Source organism: Prionailurus viverrinus, chromosome A2 (assembly GCF_022837055.1).
Source record: "Prionailurus viverrinus isolate Anna chromosome A2, UM_Priviv_1.0, whole genome shotgun sequence".
NCBI lineage: Eukaryota > Metazoa > Chordata > Mammalia > Carnivora > Felidae > Prionailurus > Prionailurus viverrinus.
Window position 1 is genome coordinate 156858083 of NC_062562.1, and position 15246 is coordinate 156873328.

Sequence of the window (15246 nt, forward strand, 5' to 3'; positions counted from 1 at the left end):
ACGTGGCATATCAAATGGTCCAGTATAGCCAAGATACGGGGTGGGTGCCAGGGAGAAGATAATGCCTGAGACTGGAAGGTAGAGTAGAGCTTGATGAGAGAGGACCATGAATGTGCTGCTTTGTTCATAGGAATGGGAAGTTGTGAGCTAGATAGGCTGCACCTAAGCAGGATGTTTGGCACACTAGGTTCGCAGAAAGTTGACCCACACCCATTCACTCGACCCCGTTACACTGTGCTAGAAGCCTCATTGCTCGGAAGCCCACTAGAAGACGAAGGCCTCCTAAGTCCGTTCCCTCTCCCACAACACCCCAGCTTGTCATTGGTTCTTGAACTTTGGGTGTCATTACTGCCTCAGGAATGTTTCTTTGGTGTTTTGTTATAAAAACTTTTAACAAATTCTGGGGTATCAAGATTATAGCTCAATAAAACGAACTTTGCCTTTTTCTATATATTGTGCTCAACCAAAATAATCCATGACCTTGGCGTTCATTCCTTGGCCCACTCCTCTTTAGCTCAGCTGGAGAAAAATGCTCTGGGAGTATTTTCAATGATCTGTTTTTTCATAGGAGGTATATCTTTGGTATTTTGTTGCATGTTTTAAGTATCCTCGTGACGATATGCCGCTCTGCACTGTTGTTGACAGGCTGAGTCTATGGATAATGATGTATTTGTATAATGTACAAATTAAAGGGAAGTATATGGCTGTATGGAGGAAAGAAATTATGAAATTATGAATATGACACCAGACTAGCAGAAGCTTCCAGTGTTGAGGTCATTGCTGTACCATTTTATCGCTCCTATCTCTTTCTCTCCCCCAGGGTTACTTATAAAGAACTAATAGTAGATTTCCCTTCAGATGATTCTTTGTTGTAGACCCCCTTGTTTCTCACTCCCAATAACGAGAGGGAATCCTATGAATCTATTTGTGAAACCACATGGAGTACTCTTGGGAGACATTTTGGGAGAGAATGAGCTCCAGGAGACCCATCCGTGAGTCTCAGAGGAAAAAAAAATACTACCTAGTCAGTATTATGTCTGGAAATCATGATAATTTGGCTTTATTCTTTTTTTTAAAATTCTTTTATGTTTATTTTTGAGAGAGAGAGAGACAGAGACAGAGCATGAGCAGGGGATGGGGAAAGAGAGAGAGAGGGAGACACAGAATCCGAAGCAGGCCAGACTCTGAGCTGTCAGCACAGAGCCCAAGGTAGGGCTCGAACCCATGAACCATGAGATCATGACTTGAGCCAAAGTTGGGAGCTTAACTGACTGAGCCACCCAGGTGCCCCTTGGCTTTCTTCTTTTCCATCTTACAAAGTGTCTTTTTTTTCTTGGCCTATTGTGTTGTTGAGACCTTCAATATACTTTTAATTCTAGAAGTCACCTAATATTTTTTTTTAACGGGAACGTTTCTGACATTTTCCCATTTAGTAACATGCTTATTGTAGTTTTTTGATAGATACCCATTATCCAACTGGGGAAGTTACTTTTTACTCCAGTTTGCTAAGAATTTTATCATGAAGAGCTGGTGAATGTAAATGACTATAAGGTGTACTTTCTTTAATAAGTTATTGTGGTGAATTACAAAAGTGGATTTTCTAATATCAAAAGATCTGTGATTTTCTAGAAGGAACACTACTTGGTCATTACTTAATATATTGCTAAGTTCTGTTTTTAATGCTGTGTGTACTTTTTCTTTTAGGCTTTTGCATTTGTGTTTATGGATACAGCTGGGCCCTAGTTTTCCTTTTTCTTTCATGTCTCATTTAGGTGTAAAATATCTCCTTCTTTGTTTCTTTTCTTGCTTTTTTTTAAAGACTACTTTTTTTTTTTTCTTATTTATTTATTTATTTATTTTTTTATTTTTTTAATTTTTTTTTTATGAAATTTATTGACAAATTGGTTTCCATACAACACCCAATGCTCATCCTAAAAGGTGCCCTCCTCAATACCCATCACCCACCCTTTCCTCCCTCCCACCCCCCATCAACCCTCAGTTTGTTCTCAGTTTTTAACAGTCTCTTATGCTTTGGCTAAAGACTACTTTTTTATGTTTATTTATTTTTGAGGAGGGGAGGGGCGGGGGGGCGGGCAGAGGACCTGAAGTGCAAGCTCTGTGCTGACGGCAGAGAGCCCTATGTGGGGCTCAAACTCACAAACTGTGAGATCATGACCTGAGCCAGAGTCAGATGCTTAACTGACGGAGCCACCTGGGCGCTCCATTTGCTCACTCTTTTAATTGTTAAGAAACATCGAGGTTGGGGGAGACCTCAGTGAGGACTTGGGTAGAGCAGAGCTTGATCCGGTCTTAAACAGTCCTCAGCATCTGGTTTCTCACCATCTCTGAGTCAACCTCAGTTCTCTTTGTGTTGGTGCAGGAGCCTGTATATATCCATCATGTAAAAAGCAAAATAAGTGGAAACATCTTTACTTTTTTTGTGTACGTTGTCCATTAATTAACTGAGGAGGCTCTTTAAAAATATTCCATTTTGTACTATCTTCTTCAGTTTTGCCTCGTTAGAGTCTTTAAAACCTTTCTGTAAATATGTTCTGTAAATATGTGAAAAAAATTTCAGCGCATATCAAGTTTGTGATGTCATATCTCCCTGGAGCCTTTTGTCATTATTTAGTGACTCTGTCTCCCTAATGGTGCAATTTTACTTGAGGCCTATTTGTCAGGTGTTGCTAAAGTGACACTAGCTTTTGGTTAGCATCCTACTCACATAACCTATTTCTGCCTCTTTTATGTATTTTTGTGAGCTTAAATTTTAGGTGTGGAATTTCAGCTGAATTGATTTCTAAGCAGTCATCGCTGAATTTATTTCTGTAAATTTAATCTGTTTTTGTCTTTTAAGTTAAGTTTTTAAAGCACATGATACTTGACCTAACCCATTTTTTCCTAAGGTCTCATTTTGTGTTTTGCATTGGTTCTGTTTCTCTATGTCCTGCTCCCTACCTGTTCCCCACCCCATCCCCCACCTGCATGTTTTCTTTCCTTAGTTTTTGCATCGAGGATTTTTTCCCCTGAGCTTTTAATTCTGTATTGGAAGTTACACGTGTTTTATTATTTTGTCAGTGCCTCTTAAACTTAAATCCTCACATCCAACTTAAAGGACGTTCGTGTCTTTGATCTAATTCTTCTTTTTAGGGTTTTTCAATCCTATTCACATCATCAGTTTTCATAGCTTCTCTTTACAACTATTTTCCTAGGTTTCACATCCTTTCTACTTTCTTATTTATGTGCATCAGGCTTCTCTTTCTGCTTCTCGTGACTGCTTGGTTCCACTGCAGGAACTGCTGTTTTCAAGTTGGCCAACAGAGACTGTTCACTTTTCTGGCTACTGCAGCCAATTCTTTGATCTTTACCCTTTCCAGTTCAATGAAGACGTTATTAAGCGCTGGGAAGCATGCAAAAACCACTCTGTTTAACGCCCTTTTCAGCACCTTTCTCTTTTCCTGATGCACCGAGGCTTCATCTGAGTGGACTTGGAAAGGAAAAAACAAAAACTATTGATGGAAGTTGGGTTTGCAGTGAAACCCGATCCCATCGCATACTGTCTGCAGATAGACAGTTTTCCCTTCCTTAAATTGGTATCCACATAAAAATAAGCATGGGGGCTCCTGGGTGGCTCTGTTGGTTAAGCATCCAACTTCTGCTAAGGTTATGATCTCGTGGTTCATGGGTTCAAGCTGAGTTGGGCTCTCTGTGGTCAGCGCAGAGCTCGCTTCGGACCCTCCGTCTCCCTCTCTCTGCCCCTCCCCCACGCTCTGTCTTTCTCTCAAAAGTAAAATTAGCGTAGAAATTAGCATGTGATTAGATCTAATTGTTCATATATCTAAGCAAGTGCTTTTTGTCTTATCATTTACAAAGCATGGCCATGTCCTCCTGGCAACGTGCTTAACAGAAACTCAACCCGGAGTATAGGAAAAAGGCAACGGATACCAGAGAACTAAGTTTTGGTCCTTGCCTTCTCAATAGCTAACTAAGTAACCTTTGGCAGGTCAGTTCACCTCTGTGAACCTCTGTCTGTCTGAGGTTCCTCATCTGTAAAATCTGTGTAGCGGGATGTATTAGTTATTTATTGCTTTGTGACATTATCCCAAAATTTAATGGCTTAACACAAAAACAATCTTTTCTCACATTTTTTTTATGGTCACAAATCTGGCTTTGATGTGGCTGGGTGCCTTTGGCTCAAAGTCTTTTAGAAGACTGCAATCAAGGTGCCTGCTGGGGCTGTGGTATAATACTTTTCAGACTCATTCATGTGATTGTTGGCAGGATTGAGATCCTCCAGTGTTGCTGGATGAGAACCTCAGTTCCTAGCAGGCCATTGGCCAGAGACCTCCCTTAGTTCCTTCCCATGTGGTTCCATCCACAATACATCTCGCCTCCCCAGAGTGAGGGCTCCAGTAGAGCAAGGGAAAGAGAGCAAGCAAGACATCTTTCTGTAATCTAATATTAGAAGCAATATCCCATTATTTTTGTGTTATTCTATTAGTTACAAGTCACTAGGTCTAGTTCACACTCAAGAGGAAGAGGTTTCTTTGTACTTGTTTATAGTTAACTTGGTTGCTTCTCTCAAATAAATTAGTTGAAGTGAGAAAGGGATTGTATTCATTTTAGTCTCCACTGGATTCTGTCTTTAATTGTGGTATAAGGCAGGCACTTTTCTTAACTAAAAATTAGACTGTATTTGGGTTTCAAGGAACAATTACTTTCTACCTTTGGGGACGTTGAGAGATTATCTATCTATCTATCTATCTATCTATCTATCTATTATGTATCTTTCTATCCATATACATCACGCGCACACACACACACACACACACACACACACACACACACACACTAGATGTGTTTAAAAGTCAGAGAAAACTGATTTGATTTCAAAGCTTCTGAATAAAGCAAGGTCCTTTTTCTGAAAAAACAAAACCAGTATAAATGAAGCTTCGTTTGTCATTTTGGGTTACTGGTGATATACCTATATTGTAGTTTAGGATATTTAAATAAATTTATCAGTTTTGTTGTGATGGCAGACATGGGACTGCATTGCATTCCCCATATCATTATATAATAACACTAGCAGGATAGGACATTGGCCATAAAAATTAGTCTTTGAGTACAAGGTGTGCATTGACTGAGATATGGCACAATGTCTCTAAATATCATTGTAAAACGAGGTTAATGATACCACAAGCTGAAATTTTATTTGTAAGTGATAATGTTCTATAAATTACTTGACAAATCTCTTATTTTAGGCCACATGTGATCAGCGTGGGTGCTGCTGGAGACCGCAGGGGACTATAAGTGTGCCCTGGTGCTACTATTCTAAAAGCCATGGTTATCAAATGGAGGGTGACCTTGTAAAAACAAATGCAGGTAAGCCAGACAATGAGGCAGGAGCTCCAGATCCTCTGGACGTTGGCTCTGTTTGCAGCAAAGGAAAGCCTTAGTGGCATGCAGAGTATCACCCTGCACAGCCACACGACTGCAGGTGACAGAAGGTGGGCACTGCTCTAAGGCAAGGGCGACGATCTCTTTCGGCATCAAGAAAAAAAAATCCAATCTTGGGAGTTAGAAGGCATGTTCTATTCCTGGCTCTACCTTTATGTCCCTTGGTAACCTTGTACAAACATTGTGAGCTCTTTGGCCCCCAAGTTTCTAACTTTTAAAGTTTGTTTGTTTGTTTAGAGACAGAGACAGCACGAGTGGGAAGGGGCAGAGAGAGGGAGAGAGAATTCCAAGCAGGCTCCGCACTGCCGGTACAGAGACAGACATAGGGCTTGAAACCATGAACTGCGAGATCGTGACCTGAGCCAAAAATCAAGAGTCAGACGCTTAATGGACTAAGCCACCCAGGCGCCCCCAAGTTTCTAACTTTTAAAGAGAGGGGTTTGAACTTAGTAACCTCTGAGACTGCTTGCAACTCTAATATAACGTGATTTTGCTGATATGGAAACCATTCCAATTTCATATACATTTTATGTCAATGTCAGTATTTATGAACTAAACACCTTCTCTTCTTTCTCCCACCCTAAAATGTAGGGATACTAATGAACATTCTGGAGGTTAGCAGAAGGTGACTACTTTGGGGAGGCTCTTAGCATAAAGGAAGGGGCACGTTGCCCCTCCAAGGCTCTTGGCCTGATGGCCTTTACTAATAAGGTCTCAGTTATCACCTGCCTTATCACAGAACCTGGGACATGGCATCAGTGTATATGATCACCTGTAATGTAACATGAGAATAACTGAGAATGAACAGAGTATATACATACAAATTGAAGGCCAAGTGTGCAAAGGGTATATGATTAACACAGAATGGCTGATGGACTGATTGAAAGAGAATTAGGCCTTTGCATGGGAGATTTCAAGCAGATTTTGTAAGAGAGGCATGAGTTTTAGAGGGAGGTGACAGTACCCAGATTCACAATCTGGCCCAAGGTAATATGTGTGTATGACAGGTGTATATCTATCTTTTCCCTTTTTTAAGAAAAAAAGACTGACAGTCCGTTTCACATAAAGCTTAATTTGTATTAGCTATTGTTTGCTAGTTTACACAGACAGCTATGTAAGCCTCTTCCCCTCTACATACTAGGATTCACAGCCCAGTTGGACAGGTTGCCTTCTCCATCCCTGTTTGGAAATGATGTCAACAGTGTCCTTCTCACAGCAGAATACCAGACAGCCAACCGTTTCCACTTTAAGGTTGTGATTTCTTTATTCTTTAAACATCTTTTTGAAATGTTCTTGTTCTCTACCTGATGGCCACAGTTACTACAAAATAGGCAATGCTGCTCATGGAGGTTTTTTTCTCTACTGACATTATTCTTACCTAGTACCTATATGTTGAAGGCATCTGTTGCCTTCCTTCAGTGTGACTGCCTCCTGAATATATTTTATAGAGTCAACTGGTAAAACTTGGCTTTCATTTATGTGTCCTTGAGACCATGTGAAGTGTATTCAGGAGGGAAAAAGGAAAGAATTATCACAGCTGTGCAAACTCTAGAGATAGTCCTTCTCTGTAGACTTACAATGTGTATTTCTACCAAAAGACTAACTTCTGCCCAAGTGTTAACCATTTGACTTGGTAATATAATGGGTACATCTACCTCAGACATAATGCCATTTGGATCAGTGCCTGAGTTCAGTCCTGTGAGCATAGACATTGGGGAGCACTGCTATTGGTAGGGAGGCTTCTATCTTGGAAATACTGAGAAGTTTCCATTTTGACTTTCTTTTCCTTCATGTCTCTGGCCAGTTGACCGACCAGAGCAAGGACAGGTATGAAGTGCCCCATGAACATGTGCAACCATTCAAAGGAAATGCTGCTTCTCCTTTGACCTATGAGGTTGTTGTCTCCAAACAGCCATTTAGCATCAAAGTGATCAGAAGAAGCAATAATCGTGTCCTGTAAGTTTTGAAAACCTTCTGGGGATCAGAGTAGGAAGGACAGGGGGAGGGAGGTTTGCAAGCCTGAGGAAGAAAGGTACATGCATTTCACATTCCTGAAGGTTGTGAGCCCACTGTTGGTGAACAGACTGTCTCCAAATGTATACTTTTGTCCACCTTCCTCTCTCCTCCCCTTCCTCCACCTCTTCCTCCTCCTCCTCCCTTCTTTTCTTGTTGTTGTGGTTATTACTAAACACTTATTATAGGCCAGGCACTGGGCTGTGTCCTTTTTTCCATTTTTCCTGCTGTGTGCTCAGTTTTTCCTCTTTATTTCCCCCTTTCCTCCATCCATCTGACCATGTGTCCACCAGTAACTATTTACAGAACATATTATAATGTAAGAATAGTATTTTGGTCATGCAGTAGGGTGTCTAAGGGAAAAAGAAGTCCTGATCTCTTGGCATCTATGGGAAAACATCACAGAAGGGCAAATGGGGCCAGTTAAATAGGGGATATTGAGTCATCAAAACATAGAGGACACTTTTCTAAGAGGCTGTGTCCTTTCCACTCCACTTGCCCACCTGTCCCTGCATTTTGCATCGACGTCTAGGTTGGACTCAAGCATCGGACCCCTCCTGTTTGCCGATCAGTTCCTGCAGTTCTCCGCCCGACTGCCCAGTCCTAACGTGTATGGTCTGGGAGAACATGTGCACCGACAGTACCGGCATGACATGAATTGGAAGACCTGGTCCATGTTTGCCAGGGACACAGTCCCCAATGGGGTAAGCTCTCAGGATGGCCCCCTCTGCACTGAAGGTCATAGACTCATCCTTGACAGTCACTGCTAGCAGTGTAGGATGATAGTTGAGTGAGACTCTGGGGTGAGGCTGTTGAGGTTTGCATTTTGACACTGCCTGCCACTCACCAATTATGTGATTCCGGGCAAGTTACCTGTACGGGTCCTCAGTTTCTCATCTATAAAATGGGGGGAATATACTCCCCTCATAGGGTTGTGATAGGAATTAAAGGAATTTATAGATACAGAGTCTCTAGCACAGTCTGGATAAAGGAGATCATTGAAATGATTTAGTGATTCTTGCTATATAGCATCTCTATTTACCGAAAGAACTCTAAAAACATACGTCTAATTTATTCCATTTAACAGGTGAGAAACTGAGGCTCAGAAATAGCCCAATGTTTAAAAAAAAGTTTGAAGTAACAAAAATAGGATCTCATCCCTGGCCTGTCTAATGGAAAGCCCATGCCCTTGTTCTACCACATGCCTATCAGAAGGACAGAAAAGGTGATGAGTCAGAGCAGCTCATCCATCTGTGAATGACTGGTGATGGTTATCTGATGAAGACCCTTAGATCCTTGCTACTCAAATGGGCATCACCATGTGAGAAATGTGGGCTCTAAGCTCCCTCTTCCATCTATTGAATTAGAATCTGCATTTAGGCGTAACTGGGTGGCTCAGTTGGTTGAGCATCTGACTCTTGATTTAGGCTCAGGTCATGACCCCAGAGTCATGGGATCGAGCCCTGTGTTGGTCTCTGTGCTGAGTGTGGAGCCTGCTTTGGATTCTCTTTCTTCCTCTCTCCCTCTTCCCCCTCCCCGCTCCTGCATGTGCACTCTCTCTACCTCTCTCTAAAAAACAAAAAACAAACAAAAAACTGCATTTAACTTTCATATATAATTTCTTTCAATTTTTTTAATGTTTATTTTTGAGAGAGAGAGAAAGAGCACAAGGTGGGGAGGGGCAGAGAGAGAGAGAAAGAGAGAGGCATAGAATCCAAAGCAGGCTCCAGGCTCTGAGCGTCAGCACAGAGCCCAATGCAGGGCTCAAACTCACAAACCACGAGATCATGACCTGAACAAAAGTTGGACACTTAACTGACTGAGCCACCCAGGTGCCCCCAATGTAATTTCTATGCACACCAAGTTTTGAGAACTGCTTTTCTAGAGCAGTGATTTCAAGCATGACTACACATTGGAATCACCTGGAGACATTTAACAAACTCTCCACCCACAGTAACTCTGTTTTCACTGGGCTAGGATGCAGCCCAGGTTGAGAACTACTGTTCTAAAGTCTTAGAAAATCAGCTTAAGTTCTCAAGTCTACTGTTCTGAAGACTGGAAGACCAGTTATCTTGAGTAGAGCTCGATCTAGTTGCACGTTAGAAAGATGTTTGATTCGTATTAAGGCTTGATGGAGCTTTTGCAGATGTGGTTAGGTTAAGCCTCTTTGACAGAAGAGACCTTTTGAATTACAGCTTCCAAATTCTTGTTCTCCCACATTTTAACAGATATCACAGGCTTTCACATTTCTACTAGGTAAATGGTCATAGCTGGCTCATTCAATAAAAGAACTATAATTCACTTGGCTGACATCAACTAAATGTAGACTTGATATTTTATTTTATTATTATTATTATTTTAATCTTTATTTGTGTGTGAGAGAGAAACAGAGCATGAGTGGGGAGGGGCAGAGAGAGTGGGAGACACAGAATTGGAAGCAGGATCCAGGCTCTGAGATGTCAGCACAGAGCCTAATGTGGGACTCGAACTCGCGACTGTGAGATCATGACCTGAGTGGAAGTGGAATGCTCAACCGACTGAGCCACCCAAGCACCCCTGAACTTGATATATTAAAGATTTATTTGTTGGGGTGCCTGGGTAGTTGTGAGTTTGAGCCCCGTGTCAGGCTCTGTGCTGACAGCTCAGAGCCTGGAGCCTACTTCAGATTCTGTGTCTCCCCCTGTCTCTACCCATCCTCTGCTCACGCTCTGTGTCTCTCTGTCTCTCAATAATAAATAAACGTTAAAAAAACAAAGTTTTTTAAAAAAGATTTGTCTCTTCTTTGACCTTGAGGTCCCTGTCAATTACTCACATGATTAACACTGATTTCTTAGGTCATTTCCAGCCATTTGCGGTTTAGATTGTTAGATGGTAAATTTTTTATTTTTCATTTTCTTTCTGCAGGATGGAACTAACTTGTATGGCACACAGACATTCTTCTTGTGTCTTGAAGATGCCAGCGGATTGTCCTTTGGACTGTTTCTGATGAATAGCAATGCCATGGGTAAAAAACTAAGGGAATATTCATGAAAAAATGCATAAGAGCAATTTTCAGGCCTGTGGTAAGAGCAGTGGAGCCCTTTAGGAATGGCTGAACCACAGCTCAGGGGCTATGTTCTCTGATCGTCTCTTCCCTACTTCATTACCGGTTGTTGTATGGTAGCCACAAATAAGGCTTTCTCTCCTAGCTTATGATTTTCCTGAATCTGGTTGCCTCTTTTGGAATATTTTTCTATTATAGAGTTAGAACAACTAAGCCTATTATTCTATAATCTACTCAGAGGCAGTTTCTACCAATTTGTTCTTTTTCCTTCTTTAGACTTCCATCCAGTATAGTGGTTGATATAAACTCTGGTAGGAAACAGCCAATTGCCCTGGGCCTACGATGACAGTAGCAGGGCCTAACCAGGGAGCTACAACTGAGCAGTGAATATTTCATTTAGATAATACAAAGATAGCAAGGTGAAGTGGAGTGGCAAGGTCATCCACAGTAAGATCAGTTTGTTTAAGAAAACACATTGTAACATCATAGGACTCCAAGAAGTCTGCTAGCTTCCCCGTCTTTAAAGGTTTAGACTGGATCATTGGTTCCCAACTTTTTTTTCTGCTTGTACCAGTAACAGTGGATCTCAGGGGTCATGAATCAATCACTACATGGGAAGAGGAGATATGTTAGAATTTTCCAGGGTTGATGGTATTGATCCCTACCCTCTTCTCAACTGAATCAATGGACCGGATAAGAGCTGCTCAAAGCATGGCCCACCGCTCATTCACAAACTGAGTCTAGAAATGGAAAGTAAACATTGCTGTAGCATCCAAGGGCATGCATGAACCCTTTCCTGTTAATTTTCACGCTATTTAACAAAAGCATCAGGTTGCAAAGAATTGCAAATTAAAAAGTAAAGCTCTGATCCTTTACTACGATTGTTTGAGACCCACTCTAGGTGACCTAACATGATTCTAAGATACCTAATAGTCTAAGAATAGACTGAGTTAGTGCAGGAATTGTACAGTTATTTCAGGGTGTTGAAAGGAACCAGAAAACAGGTTGAGTGAGGCTTAAAGGGAAAGGTCCCACGATCCTAGATATTCCATGTGAGTTATTCTTGTGACCGAAGAGCACATTTCAGTAGATCTTGAATGTTTTTATTCTTTTATTCCTAAATGCAAACCAAGGCTATGGGGAGACTTCACCTCTGAGAACAGTGACTGGGGCTTAGAGGGATTTTGAATTTATAATATAATCTCTGACTTTTTGTTTTAACTTGGCTTTTGCTTGATGTGAGATTAACTGAGGCTAGTACCTCAGTGTATCTAATTGGGTTCCATAGCTGCAGTGATGATGGGGCATGGGGTGGGAGCAATGTGTTTTGTAGCTGTGAATGTCAGAGAAGAAAAACTTGTCCTCTTGCCCTCATCAGTGTGGTATTTGGGCGCCTGTGAATCAAACTGACAAGAGATGGGCTAGCAAGAGAAAAGACAGTTTATTTACATGTGCAACATGGGAATACAGAAGAATGCTCAGCCAAGAGTAACTCAGAGGGGTGTTTAGAACTTGGGGCTTATATTCCACCCTGATACATAAATGGGAGGGGAAGAAAGGACACTTATGAAAAACCAAAGGACTTTTTGGAAAGATAATGAGCCCTTAGTGGGAAGATAGAATATTCTTGTGACGATGTCTGCTTGGGTGAGGTGCCAAAGTTTTGTCTCTCCAGGGGTGGGAATTTATGACAAGCGAGTTATTCTGGAAGCCCTGCTTTTTGGTTGATAAGAGATTTCGGAAACTCAAATGTTTTCAGCTTGAAATAACTTCTGTGCTACAGTGGCTTATCTGGACCCCTTCAAGAAATTGATTGCTTTTTCATGAAAGCCTGAGTCCTGACATAAGGAGTGAAGACACTCTAATCACCAATTATTGAGATCTGTTCTCAGAACAAATGCGTTGCCTTTCCCGTGCTGTGAGGGCAGACTCGATCAGCAGAAATGTGCCTCTTTGTATACAAAATTTGAGGCACTGGATTCACTTTATTAATATTCAGATGATTGAGGATCCTGCAGTCTAAAACTTTGTAATTAAAACTAGAGTAAATTCTAATATTTATTTTTTTCGCTTTTAATCTTGCAAGAGGTTACCCTCCAGCCCGCCCCAGCTGTCACTTACCGCACCATCGGAGGCATCCTTGACTTCTATGTGTTTTTGGGAAACACTCCAGAGCAAGTTGTTCAAGAATATGTAGAGGTAAACTTGTCATATCATGATTATGACTGAGGAAATAAATCCTAAATAGTACAAATAAAAGTAAATTTAATAAGCAGGCACGAGTCACAAAAAATCTGCTAATATAAGTCACTGCTGTAAATCTGCAACTACAAATTGACCCTACCTTCAATGATTTATAAAAGGGGCTAGGAAAATAGACTAATATTCTAACATTAGGAAATGGTATCTTGGGAAATGGAATACGTCTTATGCCACCCAATCAATGCTTATAAAGTTTTGTTTAAAATAGAGTATCTGTGGGGTGCCTGGGTGGCTCAGTCAGTTAAGCACCTGACTCTTGATCTTGGCTCAGGTCATGATCTCATGGTGGTGAGATTGAGCTGGGCATTGGGCTCCCCACTAGGCATGAAGACTCTTGGGATTCTCTCTCTCCCTCTCTTGCTGCCCCTCTCTTTTTCCTGTACTTGCTGTCTCTCTCTCTCAAAATAAATAAAACTTTTAAAAAATAAAGTATTTGCTAACTTTTATTTCACATACTTCTATCAGCTCATTGGACGGCCAGCCCTTCCCTCATACTGGGCACTTGGATTTCATCTCAGTCGGTATGATTATGGAACCCTACAGAGCATGAGAGAAGTCGTGGAGAGAAACCGTGCCGCACAGCTCCCTTATGTAAGTAAGGCTTTAAACATCTTCCAGTAATAAAGGAATTCCCTTGGGGAATAAACAAAACTGTTTATACTGTCTCCCCCTGAATTTTTTTTAAAATATACAATACAAAGATTTTTATATATTCAGAAGGCTGGACATTTTGTTGGGCTAGCCATTCCTTTAAGGAACTAGTTCTTTTTAGTAGGAAATAGTAGAGACCACAATTTTGGAGTTAGGAGGCAATATGTTTGTCTCTGTTTTTCTTTAAAAAATTTTTTTTGATGTTTATTTATATTTGAGAGAGGGAGAGAGTGCAAGCTGGGGAGGGGGAGAGAGAGAGGGAGACACAGAATCTGAAGCAGGCTCCAGGCTCCGAGCTGTCAGCACAGAGCCTGATGTGGGGGGCTTGAACTCACAAACCAGGAGATCGTGACCTGAGCCGAAGTCAGATGCTCAACCCACTGAGCCACCCAGGCACCCCAGTCTCTGTTTTTCGTATAACATTTTATTAGCAAAACTGTCTTATGCTTACCCTATTGACTACATTTATAGAATGCGTTTTTATTTGAATTCTCAAAGGATTTCTTTCCCTAGTTTAAGTGAGCAAAAGTGCATAGTACATACACATGATAATAGCATATTTTTATATTTTGGGTGGTCACATCTGAATGTATCTGGTATATCATGGAGAGTGGGGTTTTTCAAGAGTGAGGTTTTGCAATGGGAAAAACCCAGCAGTGTCTGGAATAACACTCCTCTCTCCCCAACCCCAGATACATACGTCCTAGAGCAAGAGTCCATTTCATTCTGGGCTCCACTATTTTCATACAGGCCAAATTAGGAAAAAATAAGTGCCAAAGAAAACTTGAATTACAAGAGAAGCAATGAAACAAAATGTGGGGCAGTACAATGTGGGAGACATGAGGCAGACAGCCCCTTCTTCCCCCTTGTCTTGTGGATGGCGTAGGATTTAGGTATGGATATGTTTTTGATAGCCTTAGTGATTTGTTGTAATTGTTGTGGCTTGTTTGTTAGAATGGCTTTTAAGGCCAGAGGGCCAGGCAGCAAGGTCAGATGATGCAGTTAACCTGATTCCAGGGGTGGGAGTCAGGTCTTAGGGAAAACAATGGGTCCTCTGTTTTTGAAATTACTATTGGAGGAAAAGCACCTAGATGCCAGGGACCGATCCAGAACCCTGTGCAGGGCACAGCACAGAATCAGTGTGTATTGTGGATAATAACAATGATAATGGGACTGAGTCATTCGAACAGGGAAATTCCTGAGCACAAGGTTGTGGACTTTGTGTATTCTTTCAGGATGTTCAGCATGCTGATATTGATTATATGGATGAGAGGAAGGACTTCACTTATGACCCAGTAAATTTTAAAGGCTTCCCTGAGTTTGTTAAGGAGTTACACAATAATGGACAGAAATTGGTCATCATTGTGGTACGTGCCGCCCTCTTTGTCCTCCAGGTCAGGTGCTTGCTCTTCCTTGTCGTTACATCCACCTCCCTCTCCACCCCCCCCCCCACCCCAATTCCCAACCTCCTTTCTGTGCCTCAAGCTTGAAGCTGGGTCCTTCATTGTATTTTTCCTCTTCTTAGGATCCAGCCATCTCCAACAACTCTTCCCCAAGCAACCCCTATGGCCCGTATGACAGGGGTTCAGATGCGAAGATATGGGTGAATGTTTCAGATGGGGTGACTCCGCTCATTGGGGAGGTAATTGAATGGGGGAGATGGGGGCTGGTGCTGGCACAGGGGCTGTGGCAGTGTGTGTGTGTGTGTGTGTGTGTGTGTGTGTGTGTGTGTGTGTAATTGTCTTGTTGGACATTTTCAGATGCCTTATACACATGGTGGGGATAAACTTGCCCCTGTCGTCTCATCCCCAGACACCTAC

At 41.6% G+C, this 15246-nt stretch overlaps 1 protein-coding gene across 7 annotated transcripts in view; it reads left to right on the plus strand.

Moving 5' to 3' along the window:
• The window catches only part of MGAM (maltase-glucoamylase), a 224283-nt gene that overhangs the window by 134619 nt on the left and 74418 nt on the right, over positions 1 to 15246 (plus strand). For all 7 annotated transcript variants that reach the window (XR_007146932.1, XR_007146931.1, XM_047833086.1 and 4 more), the window contains 9 exons: positions 5262 to 5382; positions 6599 to 6708; positions 7262 to 7413; positions 8003 to 8174; positions 10375 to 10474; positions 12600 to 12712; positions 13241 to 13366; positions 14662 to 14793; positions 14952 to 15068. Coding sequence is in view for 5 of the 7 variants with exons in the window: in XM_047833086.1 (XP_047689042.1) it covers positions 5262 to 5382; positions 6599 to 6708; positions 7262 to 7413; positions 8003 to 8174; positions 10375 to 10474; positions 12600 to 12712; positions 13241 to 13366; positions 14662 to 14793; positions 14952 to 15068 (1143 nt within the window). In the remaining 2 variants the exon portion in view is untranslated. The remainder of the gene's footprint in view (positions 1 to 5261; positions 5383 to 6598; positions 6709 to 7261; positions 7414 to 8002; positions 8175 to 10374; positions 10475 to 12599; positions 12713 to 13240; positions 13367 to 14661; positions 14794 to 14951; positions 15069 to 15246) is intronic.